General features: G+C 38.7%; 1 protein-coding gene across 8 annotated transcripts in view; it reads left to right on the top strand.

The window, feature by feature from the left end:
* SATB1 (SATB homeobox 1) overlaps positions 1–24,793 on the top strand; it is a 91,844-nt gene extending 67,051 nt beyond the window's left edge. For 5 of the 8 annotated variants that reach the window (XM_027639152.1, XM_027639149.1, XM_027639150.1 and 2 more), the window contains 3 exons: positions 19,786–19,989; positions 20,490–20,585; positions 23,077–24,793. In XM_027639152.1, the coding sequence (XP_027494953.1) occupies positions 19,786–19,989; positions 20,490–20,585; positions 23,077–23,559 (783 nt within the window). In that variant the 3' untranslated portion in view covers positions 23,560–24,793. The remainder of the gene's footprint in view (positions 1–19,785; positions 19,990–20,489; positions 20,586–23,076) is intronic. The other 3 variants (XM_027639154.1, XM_027639156.1, XM_027639155.1) reach the window with 3 other exon arrangements.
* The last annotated feature ends 2,944 nt before the right edge of the window (positions 24,794–27,737 follow it).

The following is a 27,737-nucleotide window of genomic DNA, read 5'->3' as shown; positions in this document are numbered from 1 at the left end:
GTTTCAGCAAAGCAGTATTAATTTATGTGTCAAACAAACTTTCAGGTCTGTAGTTAGACAAAGTGTCATTTGTAGTAGAAAGCTGCTTTGCAGAAGTAACCTCATAGGTAAACTGGATGTGTTTGAGCCTTCTCTAACTAGCTGACTACTAGTCACCCAATTAATAAGTTTTAAATATGTAGCAACACCACATATATTAAAGGAGATACCTGTACTGTAAAAAATTATGCATTGGAGCTTGTCAGTGGTACAGATAAATATTTCCTGGGACAAAGAAGTCTCCCTTGCACAAAAAAACGAGGCTTGTCCAAACATATTTTCTAAGAGAACATCTCTTGAGAAAGATCTGTTGCTGATATTGTTTTAATTTGAAGATATTAGGTCCGTGCTCAGAACTAGAGATCCTGGGATAATCACTTCAAGTTATAGTGAAGAGTCTGAAGGACACATATTAGAAAAAGATGCATTGGTTAACAGTTTTGTTTTCTAAAATGGCTAAAATTGAACATCTTATTTTGGAGATAAAAACTTGATTAACTTCTGAGTGTATTCTGGAGTTACGGCATAAAACAGTGTGTGACTTAAACCAGTGCTGTGAGTGGACAAAGGTAGTTGTTTGCTGGAGGGCTTTTTTTTTTTTTTTTTAAGGAACCGATTTGGGTCAACATTAGATTGCATGTCTAAGCAGCCAGCATCTGCAAGGTGGCTGGGCTTGCCTGAGCCAGGAGACTGCAGATAATGTTCTGCTGACTAGAGCACTTAGTACAGGATTGCTATTAAATGATGTGCTACAGGAGTTTCTATTTGAGTAGAGCCAAGGTAAAAAAAGAGCATCTTCCCTTGTGCTGTGTTAGTGCCTTTGGCAAGAGTGGAGCTGGAAATCCTGGGATAATCTCTTCCAGTTATAGTGAAAAGTCAGAAGGACACATACTAGAAAATAATGCTTTGATTAACAGTTTTGTTTTTAAATCCTTCTGAGTGATGGAGAATCGGGTGTGGACCTGATGCTCAACAAGCCAGCTGGCTGCCAGGGCCCGGTGTGACAGAGGTCATGGCACAGGACAAGGACAGGGTGACAGGATCAGGCAGAGGTTTGCACTTTGCTGGCAGCTTGTTGGCTTTCCCAAAGATAAGGACTGTCTGGCATATGGGTTTGAACAGGTTTGGGGACTTAGCTCTAGGACATTCCTTCAAATGTTGAATTCTTTTTCCATGTAGAAATGAATGTATTCTGTATATTTTTTTATGTTTCTGTATTTTTAAGAATGGATACATTATGTACCGGGTAAATTCAAATTCTGTTAAATTAAAAATATATATTTTTAAATTTAATATGGTTATACTGAGGAGCTAAGGAAGATACTATAATAAGAATTCCTGGAATACATCATATCTTTGGGGAATTTTAGAACTATAATTGGCAAAGCACCTAATATCAGTGTTTCAGATCTTACGTTTTTATTGTAAGTTGTCTGTCTAATAGGCCTGCATATTTTTTTTCGATTATGTTGAAAAGAAAGCTTTGGAAAAAGGTATGCAAAAGGAAAAGAGAAAGGTTTACCAAGTGTTTTGTCTCTACTCCCAGGTTGTTGCTTTTCAGTAGTAGAATGGCAATGCTAACAGTTTTATTTGCTAAAACCTAATCAGCACACCTGAATAAGTCTAAATCAAAAGAATCCACACATATATAAAATTGTATGGTATATGTTACTTTTATGATACGATATGTTTCATCATATTGGATTTTTATTAAATTTATGACCTGACAGTCTGAGTCAAGTAATTATGGAAGAATGTTCTTAATTTTGTTATTTAAAAAAAAAAAAAAGGTTGATTTGTGTAATGATCATTAAGGCATCATGGTTCAGTAACTGTGCAGTGGTTACGATGTTCTCATGTGGGAACCAGGAATGAGTTTTTTTCTTGATGGTGACAGATGCTGAAATCTAATTTTATTCCATAAAAGCAGGCAAACAAACAAACAAAAACCCCAACCTAAGAGCCCTGAGAGATAAGGCAAGTAGAGACTTGTAGTGTTTCTGTATGTTTGCTGTGTTTTGAGAAGTTATGTTTATATTATGGCTTATCCTGAAAAGCTGTGGCCTGCCCGTGCTAGGCCCGAGCAAGGAAGAAAGCAAAACTTTGCTGAAAATCTGCTTACAGATGCTTCTTAAATTTAGGAAACTACATTTTGCAAAAACTGAATTAAAGTAATATCAAGCTCCATACTTCTGAGAGTCCCATGCACTACAGTGTAAGGCTGTTAGCCTGCACTATTTACCTTAACAAGTTTAATTTATTGTAGAATAAACAGGTGAAATCAATACTCTTCTGCAGTGTCGATTTTGCTGATGGCTCTTCATGACCACGTAGATGCCGAATGCCCTCCCTTCTCACCAAATAAAAATGCCTATATGTAGAAGGTGAGACACTTGGCTCTCACAGAATCATGCTTTGATTTTAATTTTAGAATAAATCTAATAGAGTACTACCCATACCTCAGAAACCTCATCTAATTACATAGAATTTTGACCTGTTACTTCTGAGCTGTTGCATTGTGTGGCCCAATTTCCTGTCCTTCCATCCCTGCCTTTCACTTTGGTGAGGCAGTTACCCCTTGGAAACCAGTTTCACATGCGAAGTATGTAGATAAAATCACTGACTTCAGACCATGCTAGAGTCCACCCTAAGCCATCAGGCAAGCATTTTGTGCAGTGGTATTCTATTAAAAGTGTTTGACTTTTTCCCTTTGTATGCACCCAGAACATCCCCCTCCAAGAGATTGCATGGGAAGATCCAGTGGGTAGGCACTAGGCAGAGCATCTAGCACTCATGAGTAAGGAGTTAAATGGGAAGGGAATGCTAAACACTGGCACTAAAATTGCTTTTGGCATGTAAATACCATGCTTTTCCTGACATAAATATTTTTGGAATAGGCCATTAGAGTTCAGGTATATAAAACCCTGCTTTTACTGGAAATTTTAATGTTGTAGTAAACCTAGAGATTTATAGTGAAAAATTGATGTCTGTTATCTCATTTTTATCTTTTTAAGCAGCAGTTTTATAAATGCTATATCTTTGATCTGGGCTTTTCCATCTAGAGACTAAGCTATATACCCTAATAGGAAAGTCATTTTTAAACAGCTTCCCACACTGAACAAGCACGGTATTGTGGATCTGGCACGGAGATGTAACATGCCATTACCGCAGATATAGAACAATCTATTCAACTATTTTCCAGCGAGAGGAAGAGAAACCTTTTTATCACCAAAAGTAACCCTTTGGTAATAATGTGGCTCTAGGAGGGGATCCTGAAATTTGTTTCCAAAGCTGTTTCCTCAGGGCACTGCACCTCAGGCTACCCAGTGGGGTCCCGTCTGGGGGGCAGGAGGGGCTCGGTCCTTCACCTGTCACCAAGCGTCTCTGTCAAGTCCTCTCCTGCCTTTGTCTCCCTCAGAGCAGCTGAGTCACTTCCTGGGTTTAAATCTTGGCTTCGAAACCTTCTCCCCCCCCCCCCCCCTTCCTCAGTGTACAATGGATTCTCTGTGGAGTGGGGAGGGATGCTGCACAGGGAGACGCGAGGTGGAAACACAATGTACTCTGAGGTCTGCCGTTTCACAGGACCACCTGGAAATAAACTTTTGCCCCGGTACAAAGGCAAAATAGAAAACATTAGCTGCAGAAGTACACCACACAACAGCATCTATTTTTTTATTATTTTTTAATTTTATTTTCCTCCCTCCTCGTTGCCTGGGGGTGATTGCTCTGGCAGTTGAAGAGGTGCCATGAGCAGCAGGAGCTGGGATGGGATCGAGTGTCAGCAGGGTTGGGAGAGGAAGAGTGTGAACTGAGAGAGCGAGATGGGCTTTTGCATGCAATCAAGAATTGCCCCATAAAGCAGCGTGTCATTCAGTGAAACTGTGAAACTTGGCAGATAGAGCTGATTTGTTTCTTTCACAAAATATCAAGTTACAGTCATAGTGTGTTCTGTCTTGCCCAGGTTGGAGGGAAAAAGATTTTCAGGTTTCCATTGGGGGAAAAAAATGAGTGCTCCAGGTCCTTCCTCTGCCCCATGTCCTAGTCTCTTTTACAACATCTCTTCTCAGAAATAAAGGTTAAAACCTCAGGAAATTTACTTGGGTTTTTGTTGTTTTGTTTTGGTTTGGTTTTTTTTTTTAATTAATTCTCAGAAAGTGGGTATAAAAATTAAGTTTAGTTGACTCTCTTATCACTTGATCTGGGTAGACCTGAAAAAGGGCTGGCATTGATCCTGACCATATCCCACATTATTGGTAAGACTTCTGTTGAGTGGGTTAACTTCGGTGAGCCTTGGGTTCCCGCCAGTAAGGAGTACACAGCAACTCCTTGAATCAACAAAGGTGCACTGAAGAGAAACCACCTTAAAATCTCCAAGGTAGTTCATATCAGCATGCCCATGTATATCAGCGTAGAGGAGGGGGAAAAAAGGCAATAAAACCTGTAATAATTCAAGCCAAAGAAAAAGGTACAGAATGGAAAATACTTAAATGGTAAGAGGATTATATTGACGTCTTCAAAACAGCTCCTTGGGGCCAGGCAGCCCTTTCAACACATAAGGCAAAGGCTGGATTTGTTGACACATCAATGAGAAAGTGTGCTTCCTGAGTCTGCTTTACACATGGGGTCAAATCGGCCACGGCTAGAGGTTCCCAGCCAGGCAGGTGGCAGAATGAGCTGTTCAAACACTACCGTTTAAAGGACTGGTAGCAACTTCAGGAAAGGGAGTGTGTTTGAGCCCTAAGGAGAGCTTCCCTGGAGGGATGCGATGCACACCTGCCCTGTGCAAGTTGGGAGTTAATGCTTAACGCTCCTGCGGCCACAGACTGCGGCGCATCCCTGGGAGGCACTGGGGCTGGGACCGCTCGGTGCCTGGCAGTGTGCAGCCCACAGGTGTCCAGAAACAGCAAAGTGGGGGAGTGGGTCTTGGTTGGATGGTTTTTGTCTGGTGAAAAGAGCATAAATGTGTGAGAGAACCTAGGAGAACTGCAAGTTTAAGTCATTAAATGCACAAATGAAAAAAAAAAAAGGCAAGAAGAGAAAGCTTTTTACAAAATATAAAATTATGTTAAAGCAGCAAGACGGCACAACATAAGGAATGTTTGGTACATGTTATTGAAACTGAAAAATCAGAGTATGGAATGAATTATAATTTAGCATAATCCATAATTTTGCAGCTTTCATTTTGAATTATTTATCTTATATGATTTGATTAAAGATAAAACTGGCTGACAGGATCTCTAACATCTCTGCATGTCTTAATGACAAATGAAAAAACTCCACATTATAACTTCACCATTTTAAAATTTTTATTTGTATTGTTTCTGTGTAGCTCCCTTTTATTTTTAAAGCATACTTCAGCAACACAATTGTGTACACACGATTCCATAACCCATCAGGCTTCAGTGTTGCCTCAGTACCTCTGATTCAGTAAATCAGATCATAGGCAGCATGCTGTCATATAATAAGGTGTCTGATCCTTATTACCAGTTTGTTGATGCACAGACTCCTTCAAATTGACCATTGCAACACATGGTTTCCCCTGAAACTAGCTGTGATAATTAGCGTGGCTCTAATGAGACAGAATGTCACTGATCTTGTGCTGAACTGTCGAGTATCGACGCTACGGATGGGAACTGTCAAAGCTTGCCATCTGTGACAGAGCTTGGCATATTCCATTTGCAAGGTAGAGCATGCTCAATAGACTGTTTTTAAACAAATGGTCCATTTCTTGATTAGGGCTCTGTGTTCTGTTACTGTGGAAGACTTTATATCATAGTTAAACTTTTTGCTTTTTTTTCCCCTTTTTTATCTGCTGAGGTAAGCTCATTAGGAAATGAAAATGTTATTGATTCTGTTGGATTTTTGGGGAGACCTGGGGAGGAGCTGATCACATATTTCTTCTTCTTCCTTTCCCCAGTTATGTTAATGTAGTTCTTCTAAGGCTAGCAGTCCTACAAGCCTTTTATCTGTTTTTTTTAAGCATTGAGGGATAGGTATGGCATAGTTTTGAAGTTTAGAGGAACAAAAATTAAAAAGTCTCAGGTGACGTGCAGCAGGAGCACGTGCACCTGGGATGAAAGATTGAATCAGTCAGGAGAGTCGGGCACCCAGGCTCCCAGGACTGGCCCTGCAAAATGCCATGCGAAAAGTCCAGTGCTGCTTATCATTCCAAAATATGCTTTGTTGCTTTTTATTTCCTCCTTCTCTGGCAGACCACACAGGGCTTGTTCTGAAGAACATTTTCACTAATCTGATCAGGCAGCCAAATACGCCGGGAAAACTGCTTTAATGATCCCACTAATTACCTCAAGTCAATATGAACTGTATTATTAGACTGAGGGAAAATATTCCATTAGGTCTCCCCCTTGGGAGTTTCTCCGCTTTGTGATGTCACCGAAGCCTTCGCCCTCTCGCTTGTAATTAATTTTATTTACACACGCAGGCACGCACAAGGTCACACCTGCACAACCGGAGCTGGCCAGGGAGCTAGTGGCACTCAGGCTTAATCAGATCTGTCATAATTACCATTCTGCATGTTTCTGACACACGCTGTGAAATATTTCAATTTAACTGCCGCTACCAGCACAACCAGATGTAGTGTGAGTGTGGCTGCATTGGAAATATTATTCCTCAGGATAAACTCTCTCCTCCTCCTTTTTCCTCCCACCCCCTCTCCCTTTTACAGCTAATGTGGCACAGAAGCTGATGTATCCTGTAAATCTTGAATGCAGCGCTAGATTGATAACAGCAGATTAGACAGTTTAACCACAAACAGCTTGTTCATTTTTCACAAATGAAAACCACATGTGGTGTAACTAAAATTTCAGGCTCTTTTTTTTTTTTTCCCTCCTCTTTGGTTGTTGTTTCCTTTTGTGTGTGTGTGTGTGCGTGTGTTAAGGTCTGCCTTTTACTGTAAAGGGGTGAAATAAAAGAGTAAACATATAGGGGGTAGATACACTGCTGTCTTCGGAGATTGTTTCTCCCTGACCTTTATTAAAAACCTTCATTACTTTGGCAAAGAAATCAGATACCTCATGGGGGTTTGTCACTCACTCTGAGACTTCCTAATCTCTAGATTTTATGCCCATTTATTAAAGTCATTCTCCTGTGCTGGTTTTCAAAATAAGATGCCAGCAAACACCTTGCTTCTAATGAAAAAGGTAGTCTTCACTGCTACCTAGATTTAGTAGAAATAAAATTTTATGCCAAAGTTTTTCACCATGGATTTTGTCTTTTTGCTAACTCTTCCCTCTACCTCTTGCTTTGGGGAAAAGATTCTTTTTCAAAAAGTGTTCAGAATTTTGGCAAATTGAAAATTGATTATTTTTTTATTAAAATATTCCAGTACTTCTTATGAAAATAGATTATGAAAAATGAAACTACATGTTGTCTCTAAATTGTTTTGCTTTTTTTCATCATCTTTCTCTAATTAAACAGCCTTCCATACTTGGTGGGTTTTTTTAAACCATGTACTCTTTAGTAGACCACTGTTGGCTACTTTTTCTACACAAAGAAAAAATTAATGCAATTTTGATAGAAAGTTTTAATTATAAGATACTAAAACAATTCTTACAGCAAGGAAAAAAAAATATCAGTGTGCAGGAAGCAACTGAGCAGATTCCCCAAAAGCTGTTGCAGGTATTGTCAGGTGGGAGGACTGATGTAGTGCCTCAGATAGAAATTCATCAAATCTGTAATAAGACTTCCAGGAGAGGTTTAAAAAAAAAAAGGTAGCTTTAGTAAGAGATTGTTTTATCCGTTGCTAGTGATTTGTGATGCAGCGGCAATATCGAAAGCGCAGGAGACAGGAAGCTAAGATAGTGTTCAAAGTCGGTCAGAAGAAGGTGGGCAGGACAGATTTTGAAAGCCACTAAAGGCATGGTTTGTAGCAGAAAATTTGGCCTCCCAGGCTGCTGCAGAGAGGATTAAAGACCCATACTTGTATACCACTTGGCCAGCAGTTACTGCATTACTAGCTCCCCAGAGCTCAGCTGGAGTAGGTCGGTGCGGGTGTACCTTCTGTGTCCCTCATCACATGGCAGTGCCATCTCCATTAGCGACTCCCCCAGTGGCCATGCAGACCCCAAACAAAGAGAAAATCTTGTCCTAGAGGTACAGCCAAAGCCCCGAAGGTCCTGTGTCTGCAAATGTCTCAAAAATGAGCTGAACTAAGATGAAGAGGAGAGCAGGAAGGGCTCATGTTGGATGAGAAAATGAAATGAACCATCAAGATTTTTGCAAGGCTCTCGAAATACAGCTCTCGTTTCTTTGCAAAACCATTCAAAAAATGTCATGCACTGGATTGCCAAAAGAAAAAAGCGTGGCATCCTCTCCCACCTCCGTTGAGTCTTTTATTTTTAGGGGTTTTTTCCTTAGGTAGAGTTGTTTCAGTTCCTACACTCCAGATGCATGAATCAGCTCTTCCCCAGGCAGCACCTGCTGTCTGCCTGACAAGAGGTGCTGTTTCTGGCAGGATGGATTTTCTTAATCTCTCTTCCTGCTTTCTATACCCTCACCTTCTGTTTTGTTTTCCTCTCACCACCTTCCCTTATTCCTCTCATTATGGATCTCCTTTTAGTCCTCCTTTGACTTTTTTCCACCCCTTCCTGTCCCTTATACACCCTCACCATACACTCTCACTCCATCTGCCTCTTTCTCCTGCCCTACCACTGTCCCCTGGCTGCTGGAGTCCCATCCCAGGCACATCCCCCCACACACTATCCCTTTGTACAAATATCCCCTTGTGCATGAGGCACAGTGTGGGCACCCTATGCCTTTGGCCTTCACTGGGCTGGTCACCAGCACTACTGGCTTTGTGGATGAAGCATCATTCCTTTCCCTGTGTGGTGACATGGATTTAGCCAGGAATAGAGCCATACTCTTGATTTCTCTGGTTGCTCATGCCTGCTGTACGCAGATCACTTATTCAGGAAGCTTTTGAAGATTGAGTATATCAGTGTTTTAACTATTAAAAAAAAGGAGGAAAGTTTGAGTGAGCTGTATGAGAGTTAATGACAGACATAAACGAAAACAAAGCTGTGGTGGCTGAGGCGAGGAGGAGGCTGAGGAGTTAGTGAGCAGCCTGTGGTTCCCGGCTGTGGGGGAAGCAGGGTACCAAGTAAACAGCGCAGAAAACAAAAGCAAGCTCAACCCGTAACTAAACAGGAAATGACAGGGTAAAATTCCTGCTGAAAAAATGAGAGCTGCTAAACACATAACTGCAAAGTATAAAGGCATCTTGTGCAAACACAAATATACAGAAACAGTCCGAGAAGCAATTTGTTAAAGGAGTGACAAATTACAAATCAGGTGAAGGGCTGCTGGGCAAAGGCAGGAGTGAGAAATAATAGATATGTGTTTTCTCCGTTAATGTTAAACTGGGTAATTCAAAACACATAACATCTGAAAGAATGTTACAGAATTTCTAGGTGGAAGGTGAGAAAGATGATGTTCTGTTCCAGATAATTTTTAATTTCACTGTTCCTAACAATTTCTCATTGCGTCTATTTTTTTTACTTTCTTCAAATTTAGCTTCTAAGTCAAACTTCAGATGTTTGATTGTGAATTACCTCAAACTGTTGGCATCTACTGAATAGTCTAGGGCAGGCATGCAGCTAGCTAAGTGAGGAAAAATTCCGATTTGCAAATATTTATCTAATATCAAATCTGCCAGATTCTATCTGTAATTTCATTTTTATTCCTGTGCAGTATCATGTTCTCTTACTTCAGGATGGCATTTGAGAAGCATATGAAAATAGTTTTCAGGATCATTGTAAAGCAAAGATATTTGGACTGAATAGTCCTTAGCAGAATTCCCTGAAGTTTTGGACCCCAACTAAGCAAGACTTTCACACATATCCATTAACATCTGGTGCTTAGCATCTCTAGTACATACAGCATGCAAGAGAAAGCTCTACTGATATAGGAACTTTCTACTGTTTATGTAAAAGCAGTCATTTAAGGGGGGGAAAAGCTAAGAAGGTTTTAAATGAGGTTCTTTTTATTTTTGCTTTGGAGCAGCCAGTTTGCTTTACCTCTGAGAAATCATTTGCTAGTCTCATTTATTACAAGGAGAGAGACTAAAAGGATTGATATTTTTCACCTGAGGAACAGGATGGGAAGGATCATGGCAGGAAGAAGTGTTCTTGTTCCATGCAGCCCCTCATTTAAAGGCAGAAGGTAGTGCCGAAACTGCTGCCTGGAAATATGGCTAGGGCTGAGATTCAGGTGGGCTGGCACTTTTCTTGGCCAGTGAGGAAAATTTTAACACTAAGAACTGCTGTCTAGGAACTTTTCCCCTGTGGTTGTTCTTGACCCCATTGTGACAGCAAACTATATGGAAACACTCTGGTGTGGGTTCCCACCCAGGAGTAAGAAACCTGATGTCTCCAGCTTCCCTTTTGATCCAGCTTTCCTATTGTTCCTAAAGCTACAAGTTTTTTAGCTTTCTGAGGGCTTTACTGCCTTTCTTTTTCCGTGGATCAGACAGACACTTCTGGCTGCTCCCTTCTCATTTGCTGGGAGGCATCTACCTCTCACAGATACGGATTTTAAAGATTTATTTTTTTTTTACTGCTTTGAGATAATGGATGTTATTAATTTTCTGACTATTTCTATGGTTAAAAAAATCTGCAGGAAAGTCAGAGAAAAGTTTCTTTTCAATTTACTTAAGACTCCCCTCACCCTTGACATTATCAGAGCATTAAGTGTTCTTCACTATAAAACTGAAAGCTACAGAATTCAGCTTAACTGCAAGAGACAAGAAATTTTCCCAGAATATTTAAATGTCTAATTCAAATCTATATGAAAACTTTTATTTAAGCTGTGAAAATGCGAAGGGATGTCTGAGAACATATTTGAGCTGTGTATGTTTTGGAATGATGTCACTTGTTCGAACATCTTGTCAGCAGAACTGAATTTACAATGACGTCCAAATATCTGTGAGCCTGTTATTCCTCAATGTGTGGAAGATCTTCCCCTGATCCAAAATGAATTCTAGAAAGAAAAAAACATGTGACGAGAAGCCACAAAATTAAATTACTCAGTCTGGGAAATTATAATATATAAAAAAAAGTATCTAACAACACAATAGGCACGCATATAAGTAATTACAGAAGTGATGCTTTGCCCCTATGGCATTTTTACTGGAGGTCCTTCCCCCAAAGCAAATGTTAAATCTCTGTAAGCAACTTAATAGCAAACATTTGCTGTTCACTTGAAAACTGATAGTAGTAAAGAAGATTTTTAAAATTGCCAAGCTCTTTCTATTAAAGACGCTAACTAAACTGCAGATATAGCTGCCATACAAAATTGATTGCATGTTTAAGAATAGATAAATGTGGTCTATTAAGGGTCATGGTTGGATTTAGGATTGTATTTACTTTCAAGGGACACATTGGTATTGCAATGAAATCAGTATTTCTATCTACTTAAATAAAAGATAAAGGGCCATACATTGCCAATCACCCTCTGTGAAACCCACTGACCCATTTCACATGACTGTATTATAAAAAGTAATGTACCAAACTAAGTGACTTATGTAATAATTAGCAGATGTTTGTTTTTTCTTGTTTAGTTTGGGGTTTTTTATTGTTAAGTCCATTTTTGTCAGACGTTATCTTGCAGTTACAATAACAGTTGAATTGTATGTCTGAAAGAGGAAGGATCCAGAGCAGAAGAGGGCAAAGTAAAGCTTCACCCCTTATTTTTTTTTTGCATCTATTACTTTTCCCCCTTCTTTTTGCATATGAATGTAGTTGCATTTTATGTAAGATTTTCAAAGGCGTCCACATTGTTGTTTTGATTAGGGCATATGCTTATCTATCATTGCTAGGCAATTGAAGGCAATACTGTAAGAAACATGCATTTGAACAAGGGAAAGACAAAGTGGAGGAAGCTGAGAGCAGAGAAACTAAGCTTGGGAGAAGCCCTTCATTTAGATTATTGAATTCTCTCTGTACTCAGCTAAAAAATAATGATACTTATGTTTTCAATCAGGTTTAGTGTTACAGGTTAGGTTTTTTCTTTCCATGAGCTGGTGGTATGTCTCCAGTACTCATACACAGGGAACACACCAACCAGTTTTGATACAGCCTCAGACCTTAATCCAGCAAGTTTTTTGGAAGCACTGACTTTTAGCCACTCACCGTGGCTCCGTGTAGAAACAGATGTCCAATATGACAGACAAGACTGTCGGAGCAGAGCAACAGCTCTCCAGATCATTTTGCTTCTATACTTGTTTGTTGCTTGTCATTGAATTTTAGAGATTGCTTTAGCAAGTTTCTTTTTCTTTTTTATTTGTTTGGATGTTTACAATAAGAACCATGTATTTAATTTCTAAATGCTACAGCTAGAGAGAAGAAAAGGCAGAGGGATGAAGAAATGTTAGGAATCCCTTTCCCCTAAAATACCACCAAAAAACTGTGGTGAAATAGTATCAGTACCACTGCTAGCTATTTGGTCATTTGTTTTTCACCACCCAGAGAAAGGTGGAGATAACATCCAGGCAGATGGTGTAGCTGAATAATGGGTAGGATAAGAAAGTTGAGGAAATGGCATAATCTGTTTCAGTATTCTTCAAAGGAAGTTTTTCCTGCTAGTGAAGTTTACCTTTCTTCTGAAAAGCCCTATGAGGTTGTGGGGTTTTCAGTTTGTTTGTTTTGCTAAATCTCATCTATGATGATGGCAGATACAGATTTATTTAAAATTCACATCTGGCTTCCCTTTTCAATGTTCTAGTAATGAAAGCCAATAAAATAGATAAACCAGAAATATATGGAGATAAAGGTTTCAAACTTTGTCTGATTTAGGGGAATGCTCAAAGGCAAAGCCTGAAACTTAAGGCTGATTAGTGTAAATAAAATACTAAGGCAACCATCTTTCTGGGGACACGTACTATCACTTTAGGCCACATATCAAGATCTCTATTAATCTTCTGGAATTAGCTGAAAACCAGCTTTTGCTTCTTGAATTAAAGATAGACATTTTTTTCAGAAAAATAGGGAAATCCCGAAGTATTGAACATTCACTGCAATTTTTAAAATTTAAAAAGCATGTACCTCACAGAAGGAAATCAGTGCTTATCATTTCTTGAAAATATAAGCTAAAATTAAAAGACTTTAACTAACAAATGTGTTGGTCAGTATCCAAAACTACTAAGTCTTGTAGATTATTCGTTTTTGTAAGTTTTTATAAAAATACCAGTTTAATAAACTTCAGTTCTTCTGTGAAGCATTCAGGTCTATTCAGCTTTGCATGGGAGATAGCCAGGACACTTTATGAATTTTAGGAAAGATAAACCTGCAGTCAGGAAATTTCAGAAGAACATCTAAGTCTAAAAAGGACTGTTCTCATCATCTAGGCTTGTTCCCATGGCTGAACCCACAAGTATTTCATACAGAAAGAAGTCAAATTTAAGTGATCTCACCCTGAAAATGAATTTTGAATCAAATGCTCTGTTCTTATGCTGTGGTGGGTGGTGCCTGTTATATTTTTTCAGATAATACAAATGTAACACAAGCGGCTTTTCCCAGATAAACTAAAGCAGCATCCATTGTTACTTATTTGTTGTATGTTTGTGCTGAAGTGACATTTGCTTATTTTTGCTTCTCAATGCCATATGCATGAGTTTACTGATTCAGATCTCTCTGAATTTTTGATCCTGTTGAACACTCTGAGGAATCTCAGTTGAAGGATTTAATGCATTTTCCAATCAATATGTAGGGGAAATTTGGCCTTATCAATTTAAATGCTGGAGATCCTTTCATTGCATTATGGAAGAATCTTCTCTAAGCAGAGATTATTCTTAAGAACTTCATAACATTTAAAGGTTAATATGTTAGGTAAAGAACAATATCTTAAGACAAACATTTTTATTACAGGACATGAAGGGATAGTTCTGATTAAATTACATGATTATTTGAATGGGAAAGAAGACAAAGTGCATCATTTCTTGCCCTCAACTTTAATGCCTTTAATCAAATAATGACCTTCTGGAAATAGTTAATTTTAAGCATTTGGAAAGATCAATACCACTTTGCCACCAAAAAATGGCCCAGATGATGAAATTTGATGTATTTAAAGTACCATTTCACCCTTTTAACCTAGTAAATAATTTAAAATGCTTTCAGTACTCCTTTGCTACCATTATGTATCTCGCTCAAAGTATTATGACTTTTCCAAAAGCAACCTCTCTGTGCAATGTGCAGCTTACAAGTTTAATACTAAAGGCTAAGACTGTATGCATGTATGGCCGTGGCTATGTTGGCCCTTTTTCTTCTCCTCTTTATTTGGATTCTGTTTTGAAAAGAAATAGAAATAGCTAAGGTGAACACAGTCATTTGGAACAATCATGAGATTGTAAAGCAAGTTGGATTGATTTTGAAGGGGCAAAAGTCAATATTTAAAGTTTAGTCCATGTGTTCTTTTCCTTTGTTTTGTCTATAAGCTTTCCTGTTAAAGGTGAAGGATTTAGATTGCTCAGACAATTAAGAGCCCATTTTACCAAGTGTAATTTCATATCTGTGTTCTATAAACTGGAGTGCCTTCAGCATTGTAAATAAAAAAAAAATTGCCCTCTATTAGCGTGTTTGTGGGCAGATTAAAAACAGTCTTCATTAGCATAAGTAACACTTACAGATTCTTTTAAAAGTAGGAAATTATTTGTTGAATGATAAATTGCTAGCTTTCTAGTTAGTTGCTGAAAATGTGCTCATTCAAAATGCCTACTTTAGTTTAGTCTACAATACTCAATTTTTTTTAGTTAGAAGTACTGTTTAATGGATTATGTACTTAGTCTTTGTTCACAGTAGATGCTTAAATGCAATTCACACTTTCTGCTAAAATGTTTATATCAAATACCTCCCTATTTAGACTCATTTCTTTTAACACCATATATTTTTATTATACTATATGCCCCAGAGAATGATACAAAATAATCTTAGATATACTATACAAAAGAAAAACTGATGATATCTTAGCATTGATACTCTAAAATGTTTTGCTTTCTTCGATTCAAATTACAACCTTTCTAAAAAATGCTGAAGTCTTTGTTATTCTGTAAGAAATATTCATCATTTGCCAAATTAGTACCACTGTAACAAATTGACCAAACATGTTCAATTGCTCTACCTTGAAACCTTTTCTTCCCAGACTAGATATGTTTGTTGCTGATTTGGAAAGCTTTGGCCAGAGAACATTTTTCATTATTGTAATGTTATCCTCTTTGATCTAATTAGGGTAGGTATTTACACCTTAAGTGTATTTTTGTTTCTTTTAATAAGAAAGATACCAGAATGCACAAATAGTTTGTTAGAAACCATGTGAAAGAGCAGAAGATTTTATTTATACACAGCACAGGTCAGAATAAAATAGCATTTGGATCTATAGATAAAAGGCATAGATGCTTTCTTTAAAATAAGCATGCTCATGGGTATTGCAGAGCCCAAGTTTTGGCAGTTATCCTCTTTGCGCTTTTCATGCAATAGTTTGGCAGTTCGGCTTTCACAGGTTTTTTTCCTTTAATGTCTTGTGTTTCTTTACTAAATCCCTATCAGAAAACCAGACAGAAGACTCTTATTTATTTTAAATATCTTAGGTTTAGCATCTTTTTTTTTTTTCACCATTTTCTTGCTTACTGTAGCAAGACCTTTGCAGATGGTACTTGGTTACTTGAAAGTGCATAACAGTATTTTCTTTGTAGCAGATGGATTTAAGACTTTTAGTTCCCAATAAATGTAGGTTTACAATACATAACTTTACAGGATTTGTGTTGTATATAACAGGTTTGAACATATTATCTCAGAATTCATCTGCATGGCATTTTCAGCTTATCCAGGGCCCATGCCAGTATTTTAAGTAATAGGGAGAGCATAGTGATTGATAGCAGCTAAAGGCGTGATTTTGAATAGAAACAAAGGTTTTAGAACAGAAGGTGTCAAATTAAACTTTGTCAGTTTGAAAAGTAGTAACATCCTGAAAGTTCTCCAAACATATTTACATGTGGCTAATGTTTATATTTTGCTTTGTACTCTCTTTATATTCAGTGTAATGTTGCCTGGCAAATTTACTCTGTTTTAAAATCAAGGTTGTTCCCAATGTCATTGCAGAGTTTTTGGGGGGTTTGCCTTGCTGCATAAATGTATCCACTTCATTATTTTAAGTCTGTTTTTTTAACAATGTAGTATATATGCTGTATAAACCGGCTGTGATCTAATCTGAGTTATAAATATTTCCTTATTATTTTGTGGTCATTTCCACTTCCTGTAAGACGATAAAGTCAGGGGGGTAAAAAAAAACAGAAACAAAAAAACCCACCAAACAGCAAAAAACCAACCAGTCGCTCAAGCCCTCCTGCAGAACAAATTGTTTGAACTAGGCAGAATTTGCTCTAGACTTAAAAAGGCAGAAGAGGAGAAAAATCAGCCCTGTTGCGTTCACTTGTAAATTCAACTGCATTATCTGCAGCAGTTCATACCTTTTTAGATCAAATGGAAACAAAAACTTTAAATTTTCCAGAACTTAAAATTCACCATTAGAAAAGTCTGGATGATTACTTTTCCTAAATTTTATAAAAACTTTTCATACACTCTCCTTTAACTGACTTTTATGAATGAGTTTTATTTCATATACAGAATTCTGAACCTGAAACTAAGTGAAATACTTATCATTTTGTTTGCTTGTTTTGAACCAAAAGAAAGAGTATTGGTATAAAGTCCTTAGTCTCTTAACAAAGAAAACCCCTACAGCCTCTCTTACTGTCCATTCACTGTCTTTTCTGAGAACATTGGTGAGATCAACTTCCATAAATATGTTCAGAAATAAGCAGTAAATACCAAAAAATTGTTTCTATCTGTGTAATTATAGAAGAATTCAGTTGGTTGTTTCCATATTGTCCATCATATGTTTCATGAGAGTGTATCTGCTTCTTTACAAGTGTGACAAACCCAGTGGAATAGAGATATTTTGGTAGAATAGCAATACATTCTGTGTACCCTGTCAGAAGTATGTGTCTTCAGTATCTCAAAATTGCTGCTTCTCTGAAAGGCTGGAAGGGACCTGCTTCAAGTTAAAATTAATCAAATAATTTTACATAAGAAGTCTAAAGTATTATTTCGGTGCAAAAGTTGACAGAAAAATACTGGAAGTACAATGTTAGCCATCAGTAATTAGTAAAAATAAGGTCTGATCTAGTAAATATAGAAACAAAAGACAGTGAGGGGAGAAAGTATTTCTTAGTTAACAAAAGCTGTTGTTGTGTAGCATGTTTAATCAGTGTAAAATGTGATTGCCTAGGAATTTTTTACTATTGGATATTTTTTAATTATAAAGAGTTTCTACTGTCTTCTTTCAAAAAAAACCAAAAACCTGTGATGCACATGCTCAGCAGACAAAATATGTCCAGCTTCTGAATGCATGGTGCAACTACCTTTCCATTCTGTCTGTATGCCTTAGAGAGGTGTCATGGGAGGGTCAGGTTGTCTTTTTTTTTTTTTTTACTTTCACCAAACTGTCATGATAGTCAGCTCTGCTCTTTATTTCACCACCATTAGAAATAGGGCCAACAGTTTCAGTGTGAAGCAGTGAAGATTGTAGACAACCAAAGGAAAATTTTTGTGCTCTGGCAGGGGCTGGTTTATGGGTTGCTTTTTTTTAAGAATTTTGTAACTGCTTTTCAGTTAAAATAGCTAGATTGATTTCTCTTTATCATCTTCCCTCCTCCGTCCCCAACAAGCTACCCCTACTTTCTGATTGCACCTTTTTTAACTTACTGCAGAAAACTAATACTACTGTTGAGCATAAGCCGGCGCGTATACCCCTGACTAACATGTTGATTTTGTTAGGAGCATGGAGAGCTTCCATGTTACCCTGCTAACATATTCCAGTGAGATTCCACAGACCCTTGCTACTGTTTTGAGAGCATGCCATGTGATTCCAGCTGGGACAGCTCTATATGAAGGCATTTGACCATGTTTCCCAGTCACCTTACTGGAGGAATACCCAGCAGCCCCCTTAGTGCATGGTCAAGGAATGGGGTGCACTCCATCCCTGGGCTGCAGGGGAGCCCTTCTGCTGCTACCATTCTCTGCCCTCTCCCCTCTCGCCTTAGCACACCTTGTGAGCAGCTGGCGGATTTTGGCCCCATTTAAATTTTTGCTTTCTCGGCTCTGCTACCACCATCTCTATAACATTTGTCATTTTGATTGTTTCTCAGGGGCATTTTCTCCTCTGTCATTTGTTCAGTTTTCCACTTATATCTAAGCGAATATACTTTGAATTTTTATACACACCTCACTAAATATTTTTGTATACACTATGAATGCATTAAGATTGTTTACTTTCACCTCTTCCTGTCGTGGCAATATTTTTACACTGCATTTATTAACTGTTAGCTAAAGATATGTATGAATGTTTTCAAGAAAATACATATCTATATTGTGTCTATGTATCTATTGTATCTATTAGTAAACTAGTCTGGATAAACCATTAATCTACTACCAGTACACGTAAAAAGGATCTAAAAGCTTCTGTACATTTATATTATTTGTTGATTCAATAAAATGTCACATTATCTTTCCTACAGCATTAAGAAATAAAATTGCATGGACCTAGTTTTGAAAACAGATCCTTGAAGCTAAAAGGAAGAAAATATGCATGTTTTATACATGTAATATTATGTTTCTAAATTTTAATATACCAGAAAATTTCTGCTGATGCACACTGTCCTAGCTAGAGGGTTTGCGCTTTTCTTTTCAAACTACCAATGCACAGTTAAGAAAAAAATCCTCAATTAAATTTTCGAGAAGACGTAAGGAAACATTAAATTTTCAAGATTAACTCATATGTCTCTTTCAGAAGCAAATTAGGAACTGCTACAATTCTTGCAGGGGATTCTGTAGCCTTCATGTTATGTATTCCAAAACCACGTCTGAGTTAGAGTAGGTAAGCTCTTGGGCACATTGCTGTCCTGTGATGTGGAAGTGGTATAAAGAGTGTATCAGAAGCTTGAGCACATCTTGCTCCCCTCCAAGCCCTAATAATACTGTATGTAAAACTGAGAGAATGGTTTTTTCTGGATCTATGAGGACAATCTGGAAACAGAGTCATGTATCACTTGTAATAAGTTCACCTACTGAGACACCTTTACTTGTAGCAGAAATGAAGAAGTTCTTACTTGGCTGCATCTGGTCAAAGGATTCCAGTCTTTTGAATGGATGTTAGGGAGCTCCTGTACCGCTGTGATTTATTTTAGGCAGTCAAAGCAGATATCTGAAGTACTTTCTTGTTTTGAGTAGTAGTACCAGGAATGTAAAAATTGCTCAGCAGACAATCTGTTGGCTCCTGAAATATGGTGTCCTTGCTGTCAGATGGGTGTAGCCTTGCATGAAAGAGCATAGGCAGAGCAGAGAGTATACTGGCATTGGTGAACCCCCTGTTCTGAAGCAGGGAGCGTGTAAGGGATTCTGCCTTCATCAACTGGTTTGTTTCTAAGCTAATGAGCAGCACTGTGGTGTGGAACCAGGGGAAGGTGCTTTCCAAAATGCTTGTAGTTGGAAAAGTATGTAAAATAGGAGGGCAGCCTCTCAGCGCATCTGTGTTTGCTTTAAGCCCAGCTTGCACAATGAAAGCACCTTGGTATCGGGGGAGAGCATGAGAGAACGCAGTGCCTCTAAAATACACATTTCACCCTCATTTTACCACTCACAAAGTGAGGAAAAAAACTAATGTTTTGCTGGTGTTATCTTCAAGGGGTGGCTCTGTGAGCTGTTACGTTGGAAAGAAGATCCCTCACCAGAGAACAGGACCCTCTGGGAGAATCTCTCCATGATCCGAAGGTTCCTCAGTCTTCCTCAGCCTGAACGCGATGCCATTTATGAACAAGAAAGCAATGCAGTTCATCACCATGGTGACAGGCCTTCCCACATTATCCATGTGCCAGCAGAACAGATTCAGGTTAGTTTACCTTGGCCAATCCCGCAGAGCGCTAAGTAAATAAAGCTTTAAACGGAGCAGAGGAAATTAGTGTTTCTTTCCTCCCGGCCAGGCTAAATGCAGGTCTCCCAATACAAGATAAGAGCACACTACCGGTCCACCACCGGGGTTCAAAGGAGACCATGCGACCACCCGCAGTTTTTGTTTTGGTGCGGTGGTGTTTTGTGAACGCGTGTGGTGGCAGTGCAGAGGCAGCTCTGTGCGGGGCAGGGCGAGCCCTGCGCTGGCTGTCCCTGGCTGGACAGGCGCCAGGGCCAAAAGGCAGGGCCGTGTGGCGCCCGTTGTCAAAGGTCTTCCCAGCAAAGTGGGAGGACCTTGTTGCGCTGCTGTTCAAAAACTAAACAAGAACCCTCAGCAGTGGCGGCTCGCCCCAGGTAGGAGCGACGGGAAGGGGATTCCTCATCCCGCTTTAACCCCAGCTGAGACTGGGGTGAGTCAATATCTGTTTGTTTTTCCTTCAGAGCCCCTCTCCCACCACCCTTGGGAAAGGAGAGCATAGAGGCGCTTTCTTACCAGGCCTGCTGACCGCTGGACCTTGGCTGGGTGCTGCTCCGCAGGTGAGCTGGCACAAGGGCACCATGTCAAGGAGAGAGAGGAGGGGATGCAAGGCCCACACCACGTGGCTTAGAAACAGCTGCCTTCCGCTCCAGGGCAGCTCTGGCGGTGCCCCCTCCTCCAGGGGCTGCACCCACCCTTTTTTGCTCAGACAGACGCTGCCAGCCGGGAGCAGAACTGGCTGTTTTGCTGAGCTTTGTTGCCCAGGTTGTCAGTAGGGACTGGTGTCTCTCTGAGCTGGGCACTCTTTAATCGCCTCTCACAAAAGGCCTGAGGTCAGTCTTGTAACTGCTCCTTCTTAAAGGGCAGATATTACCCCATGCTTTCCCAACCTCAGCTGAGACCCTGTGTATCATTTGTATTACCTATACAGAAAAATATTTACAAAGCTAGGAAGGATAGAGTTATCTTGCAGCCAGAAACAACATGAGTGTATATTAAAGATAAAGCAAACTGAATAAGACAATCCCTTAGGATATCAAGTACTAAAATAATTGTGAAAGCCTGGAAACTTGGTGTTTGATTTAGCAAAAAGAGAGAGAAAGATCTATATTAAGTAATAAAACAGCACTTGTTTGAAAATGTACATTGTTTTTAATAAAATCGCTTCTTAAGGGGATAAAAGGAGAAGCTTATGAACAGTATGAACATTCAACCACTATGCCGCTTAGATTTTCTTGCCTTGTTGATAAAAGTTGTGTGTTTGATCTCACAAATATTATTCACATAGGCAGTTGCATTGTAATCTCTTAATATGACTTGTAAGAGTAAGGATTGGGAGATTGGGGCTGAGTTCTGTCTCTGCTCTTGTACATGGTAATTGTTGTAGATGCATAAATATGTAGCTCAGTCTCAAGTTTTCACACTGTATATACAAAACCTCAAGTCTTGTAAGAATTTAATATGCTGGGAGTAGTCTTGAGTCTCTTTAGGATTGGAGCCTTGAATGGGACTGCTCACGGACCATAAAAAACATGAAAGGGCAGGAATAGGGATGAGGACAGAGCCCTAATTCCACTAGCACTTGTGTCAGACCTTAGAATCTGAAGATCACTTAAAGCAGTGGCTTCTAAACAGGTTGTGAAGATCTCTGCAAAGCCTCCACAACCATAAGTGGCCCTATGAAAGTGGACAGAATTATGCTTCAGTATTTATACCACTTGTACAGCATTTTGTGCTTTTTAGTGTCTCAAAGAGCTGCAACTGGGAGCTTGGAAACCACTACCAACACACAAAAAATTGTCGAGGGCAGACGCGCAAAGGGAAATGAAATGTAGTGATAGCAACTGCTTGTTTTGCTGCGGTTGTTTTTTAATAATAACTGGTGGTTTGCACCATATGACAAGAAATTTGCTGATCCAAAATATCTTACTAACCAGTGCTTCCTGTGCTGTGCAGCAAAAGAACTGTCAACGCAAACAGCAGCTGATAAATTTACTTTTGATTTTAAACATGATCTTATAGTGTACTGTACTCTGGTGGTAGATGAGAAAAACATTTCTGTCCCTAGGGCTCAGTGCCTCACCTTTTAAGAATGTTTCTGAATCCATGCTTGCAAAATTTCATTTTAAGCTCTTGTTAATTATTTACATCATAATTTCCTTTATCTTATTCTTCTGATGTGCATACTGACTCATTTTTATTGCCTGAGTTTTTGGAATGCAGCATGTTCCCTTCTAATAATAATAGTGCAACTTATTTAGAGCTTTGCATCTTAGTGCTTTATAAATATTAACTAAATAATCCCCAGCACAAACACAGAGGCAGGTAAATAGGTCTGTTCCCTGCTTATACTTTGGGACACAGGCAACACAGGCTTGCTCCAAGACCACACGCAAGAGAGGTCAGAGCAGGGGAAGGGGAAATAGAGATTTCCTACCTCCAGATCTCTTTGTCCTTGCCAAGGCTGGGTTTGACAGGGTGACATTAGGCACTCCCAGCCAAGGCATTCTGTTGTAATGTTTGCAAGTTTGACAAGACTTCAGTGCATGCTGAGGTCAGATCAGCAGTAAGATATTTCCATACTTAGCTAAAATGCTCTCCTTCTCCCTGATTCCCCCATCCCTTCATCTAGCTATCGCTAGAGATTTGCAGCCCTTCTTTTTGGGCAGCAGCTGCTGTTGCTGGCAGAGCTCTGGCACATTTGCCCTCATCTGGCACTTTTCTCACTTTGCCCTTGCTACAGTTCTGGCTAAGCTGGTCAAGTTAATCCTATACCATGTCACCTACTTAGCATTTTGTCTTGTCTGCACTTGACTCATGGAGCATGTTCATTAAAATTTGTCGGCTAAACCACACCGATGTTGTATCATCACTGCTTTCAGTCAGACAAAGCATTCTTTGGTTTTTTTTCCTTTCTTTTTGTTCTTTAAACTTACTAAGCCCTTGTTTATAGCTTTTCAATTCCCCCCCCACCCCACCCCCGGGATTTTCTTGGTAACAAAATATGAGCAAGAATTCATGTACAAAAAAATGCTGTTCTTTGTCTTGCAGCAGCAGCAGCAGCAACAACAGCAACAGCAGCAGCAACAGCAACAACAACCAGGTCCCAGACTACCCCCAAGGCAACCGACAGTAGCATCACCAGCTGAATCTGAGGATGAAAATCGTCAGAAACCCCGACCGCGAACAAAGATTTCTGTTGAGGCCCTGGGGATCCTACAGAGTTTCATACAAGATGTAGGCCTGTATCCAGATGAAGAAGCAATCCAGACTCTCTCTGCTCAGCTTGACCTGCCCAAGTACACCATTATCAAGTTCTTTCAGAACCAGCGATACTATCTCAAGCACCATGGGAAGCTGAAGGACAATTCTGGTTTGGAGGTGGATGTTGCAGAATACAAGGAAGAAGAGCTGCTCAAGGATTTGGAAGACAGCATCCAAGACAAAAATGCAAACACGCTTTTTTCAGTTAAACTAGAAGAAGAGTTATCAGTAGAAGGGAACACAGAGATTAATGCCGAATTGAAAGACTGATCTAAAGTATTATTTTCTTTCAACAGTGCCACTGGTATTTACTAATGAAATGAAAATTCCATCTTGCGTTCTGTCAAAAACCTTTATTATTCATTGTTTGGCCAATGAATCTTCCAAAACTTGCACAAAAGTTGAAAAAAGGATAATGCAGACTGCACTAGATGTTTTACTCTGTTTTACAAACTGCTTCGCAGCAACAGATGAAGCGTTGAGGATTGTTTGATATTAATTTGTGTTCACTGGATACACTGTGAGTGTACCCAATAAGCATGATACCAGTGATTTTGATTCTGGAGCCTTCAGACAAGCATTACAACTTTTGTGATTTACTGTTTTTTTTGTTTCTGTTTTGTTCTTGTTTTTTAATTATTACTGTAGCACTCCACACTTGATCTTTGGAAACTCACATTTATTTAAAAAAATAAAATAAAAAGAGTTTGTTACTCTTGTTCTATTGTATGTTACAAAAGAACTATAGACTGTGGAATGCAGTTTAAAGATAACATATGCCAACAAATGCCTTGTATTATATGGCACTGCCGTAATTCAGATTTGTTTTCTTTTGGAAATAAAGGTCACTGTATTTTTTTTTCCATTCTCATTGTTACATGGTTTTAAAGAAAATGAAAAAGAAAATGTGAAACACAATTTAGTCCTCATTATTTATTTGTAGATCCTGCAGCATCATGTTGTAATTAATTTTTTTGGAAGTTTCCGTTAAATGTAATATTGCTTCTCTTGTTATCATACTGATTTTTTTTTCTATTTATAAATGTATTTTGATGGGCAGTAAAACAAAGTGTCTTAAAAGTTTTAAATAGAGAAAATGTGCTTTACACAGTTGCCTATAAAAAGTGCTCTATGTTATCCAAGCAATTCATACTATAAGCTTCACTCTTATTGTTGTATGCAATTTTTACTATCATGCAAATAAGCTTAGGTAAATAAAACTAATAGATCACCTTAGAAACTTATGCAATTAATGTGAAAATAATTGATGTTTGCAATGTGTCTTCCTTTGGTTTACAATCAATTTTAAAGCTACAGCTGTATAAATTTTCTGTATAAAGGTGTATTTCTTTTTTATGAGTTTATTGCTATGAAAACACCAGTTATTTTGTTACAGCTGGCTGTTTTTATAAGTGTATCACAATTTTCTTTATGCAGAAATGTTCTGACTAGGAGTGGTTATTGACTGTAACTACACAATTAAAATTGTTTGTATGGTATGATATGGCAGGGTTTGTCTGCGTATGTGTATATCTGGGAGGAAAAACCTGTTCCTAGTGCACATCATACTTTCTTGCCACCACTTTGAAGATGACATTTCAATTGTTCTCCTTTAAAATCACAGGCAGATTTTTTTAATGACCTTCTTAAAATTTGAATTTAGATAACATACTTCAAAAAGAAACCTGGTTTGGTTATGAAAATCATAACCTGTCTTTTCTTGGTTTCAAAACTTGCCTGCCCAACAGAGATAGCAGGATATTATTGAGTCAGAAGGCTATCAGGCATAAACATATTTACAGTTCCTGGCAGTAATGCACTTATAATGGATACAGCTGGTTTTATTTTACACTAGAATTATGCTAACACTGTTCCTTGCACTAATGTATAAACATTAAAAAAAACCATTAATAGTCATAAATAGGAAGGATGGGCTTTTCCCATAGTGGTTCCCTTCTAAGCAAGATTATTTTTAATGATCATTAATAAGGTTCTTGATAAAGTCATAATAATTGGTGACCTCTGAATTTATGCAAGGCTCATGTCTAGGCTAAAGAGCAGTCTGCAGCTGAAAGCTGTGAAGTACACACTGTTGTTCTCCTGGGAGAGAAACAGCTTATAACCCGTGTGACTTGGGACTGGAATTCAGCTCAGTTCTGAAATTACTAAAAGTTTACAAAACTCAACATGAGTTTCAAAGACACAAATGACTGTTAGGTTGCAGAAAATGTCTTTGATTAGTTCTGTTAACTTCTTTAGGAATATCCATATTAGGCAACAAAGCAGGTTTTCATTTAAAACTGACGCAGGTTGTCCTTTGTCTCAGTGCTCTTTTGGGTCCATTGAGCGGCTCCCAGCTGCAGCACCTCTTGGCTGCTCCCAGGACTGTGTTGGAGCTGCACCATGATTTGGGCTTGGGAACCAGTCCAGTTAAAAGAAAAGAGCCTTAAAACCAGTCTGGGAGGGAAAGAAGCCTTAGGAGGGACACATACATGTAATTTGGCATTGCATTCCAATAAAAAGACAAACTATACCCGCACTTAAGGGACTTGTAGTAGCCCAAAGCTATGCTGGTTGGAAAAGGGCAAAATTAATTCCTAGTCCACAGAAGTCACTGTGATCAACATTGTATTTCTTCCCTCATTTCAAGTGGGATCACTGCTTTGCACAGCCTTGCAGCCGCTCGAAGCTGGGACAGATCCTTGTTCACAGCCAAGGAGCAGGATAATACATATCCCAGGCAATGAAAGCTGATCTGATGTGCAGGGCAATACCAGTGGTACCCTTGGGTACACTTTTAAACTAGCAGTGTGTGCATAGGCGGGGTAAGAGAGAAGCTGCAGGGAAGACTTTCTTGAAATATCCCTCTCTCCACACTAAATGCTAATACACACAGTATTCCTAATAGCAGAAACAGGGCAACCCTACAAAAGTATAAGAAGAAATGTTTATAAAATTGTCTTTGCTATTTTGCTGCCAATTTCCTTTTCTTTTATCCTTTTAAGTTTTATGGGTGCTGAAGTAGAGGCCATGTGTTCTTGCAGATGGTTATTATAGCTGTTTCTTTTCCATTATCTTCGTTTTTCTTTCTCCTAGTGTAGCTGAGGTTATCTTCCAAGTAGTTCAGCCTCTGTAGTCGCACATTACCTGTGCAGGGGTTTGAACCATTGCCTTTCTGTGTCCCGGTGGGTGGGCTGTGAGTACAGTCTTTTAACTTGGCCTAAGTGACCAAAAGCATTTTTGTTAAATCCTTAGCGGTGTTTTCAAAGGTGATATGGGTACTAAGGATTCCAGCTTTTTGTGAATGCAAGACATTTATACTGTTAGGAGTTAAGCTATGACAAGCATATGTCACCTTGACTCATGGTCCACTTAGACTACCTACCTTATGTCCTGTTCTGTTCCTTTTTCTCACTGTCTGGTGAAATCCTACAAAAAAAAAATACAAAAAAAACTAACCAAAACAAAACAAAAAACCTACAACAAAAACCCAAAAAACAAAAACGCAAAACCAAACCCACAACCACAACTTTCCATTTCTGCAAAGATTAAAAAATCAGACTGCACGTCAGTAATGAAAAACAGAAATTAAGACATCAAAACATTATTAGTTGGGAAGTTAGTAAAATTCACTGAGTAGGACTTCACTGAGTGTATGTAAAATGAGTATTTTGTATATACTTAGTATGAGGAATGAATATAACTTCCTAAGAATAGAATTTAAGCTGCAAAGAAAGCCAAATGCCTAAAAATGAGGAAAGCAAGTGCTGAGAGGGGATGGCAGGACTTAGCTTTTGCTATAAAACTGATGTTACGTATTTACCATGTGTTATGGTGTTTACCATAAAAAGTGTTTTTACTCCCTGATAATTCCCATTAATCTGTATTTAACTGACAAGATTTATATGTATATGCTAGAGTCCCCAGTGTGTGTTTTTCAGCCCTACAAGAAACCCAAAGAGGCCCCAGATTCCAAGAAGTCCATGCCGTGGGGACAGTCTCACGCCCCAGTCACACATACAGAAGTTGCTTATCATTACAAAGAGTCGCTACCCTACAATTCAGTGGTTTAGATTTGTGTTTTGTATGCCTACCTTAAATTGGTCAGATGACACAGCAAAAACTGTCCATGTATTAAATTATTCTACTTAATTTTTTTGTAAAGTTGGGAAGGTGCAGCAAATGGAGAAAGAGGGGAAGGTTCCTCCAAACCAGTGATTTTGTTGCAGTGAATTACTAAGTTAGAACTTTGGTTTTGTGCTGGGAATGCACCAGATATTACTAAGTTCGTTTGCCAAAGCAAATGCCCCATATGTTAAGAGCAGTATAAATTAGATATTATAGAGGCTCTACTTGAACGTCAAGTATTACCAATTCTGCTTAGCTTATTGAACTTGTGCTTTGAAGTCAGGTACATTGCAGAGACCAAAGGTATTTTGATTTTTACA

The sequence above is a fragment of the Corapipo altera genome, unplaced genomic scaffold, assembly GCF_003945725.1.
Source record: "Corapipo altera isolate COAL_440 unplaced genomic scaffold, ASM394572v1 44, whole genome shotgun sequence".
In the NCBI taxonomy this organism is placed as follows: Eukaryota; Metazoa; Chordata; class Aves; order Passeriformes; family Pipridae; genus Corapipo; species Corapipo altera.
This window is presented reverse-complemented; position numbering and strand designations above follow the sequence as displayed.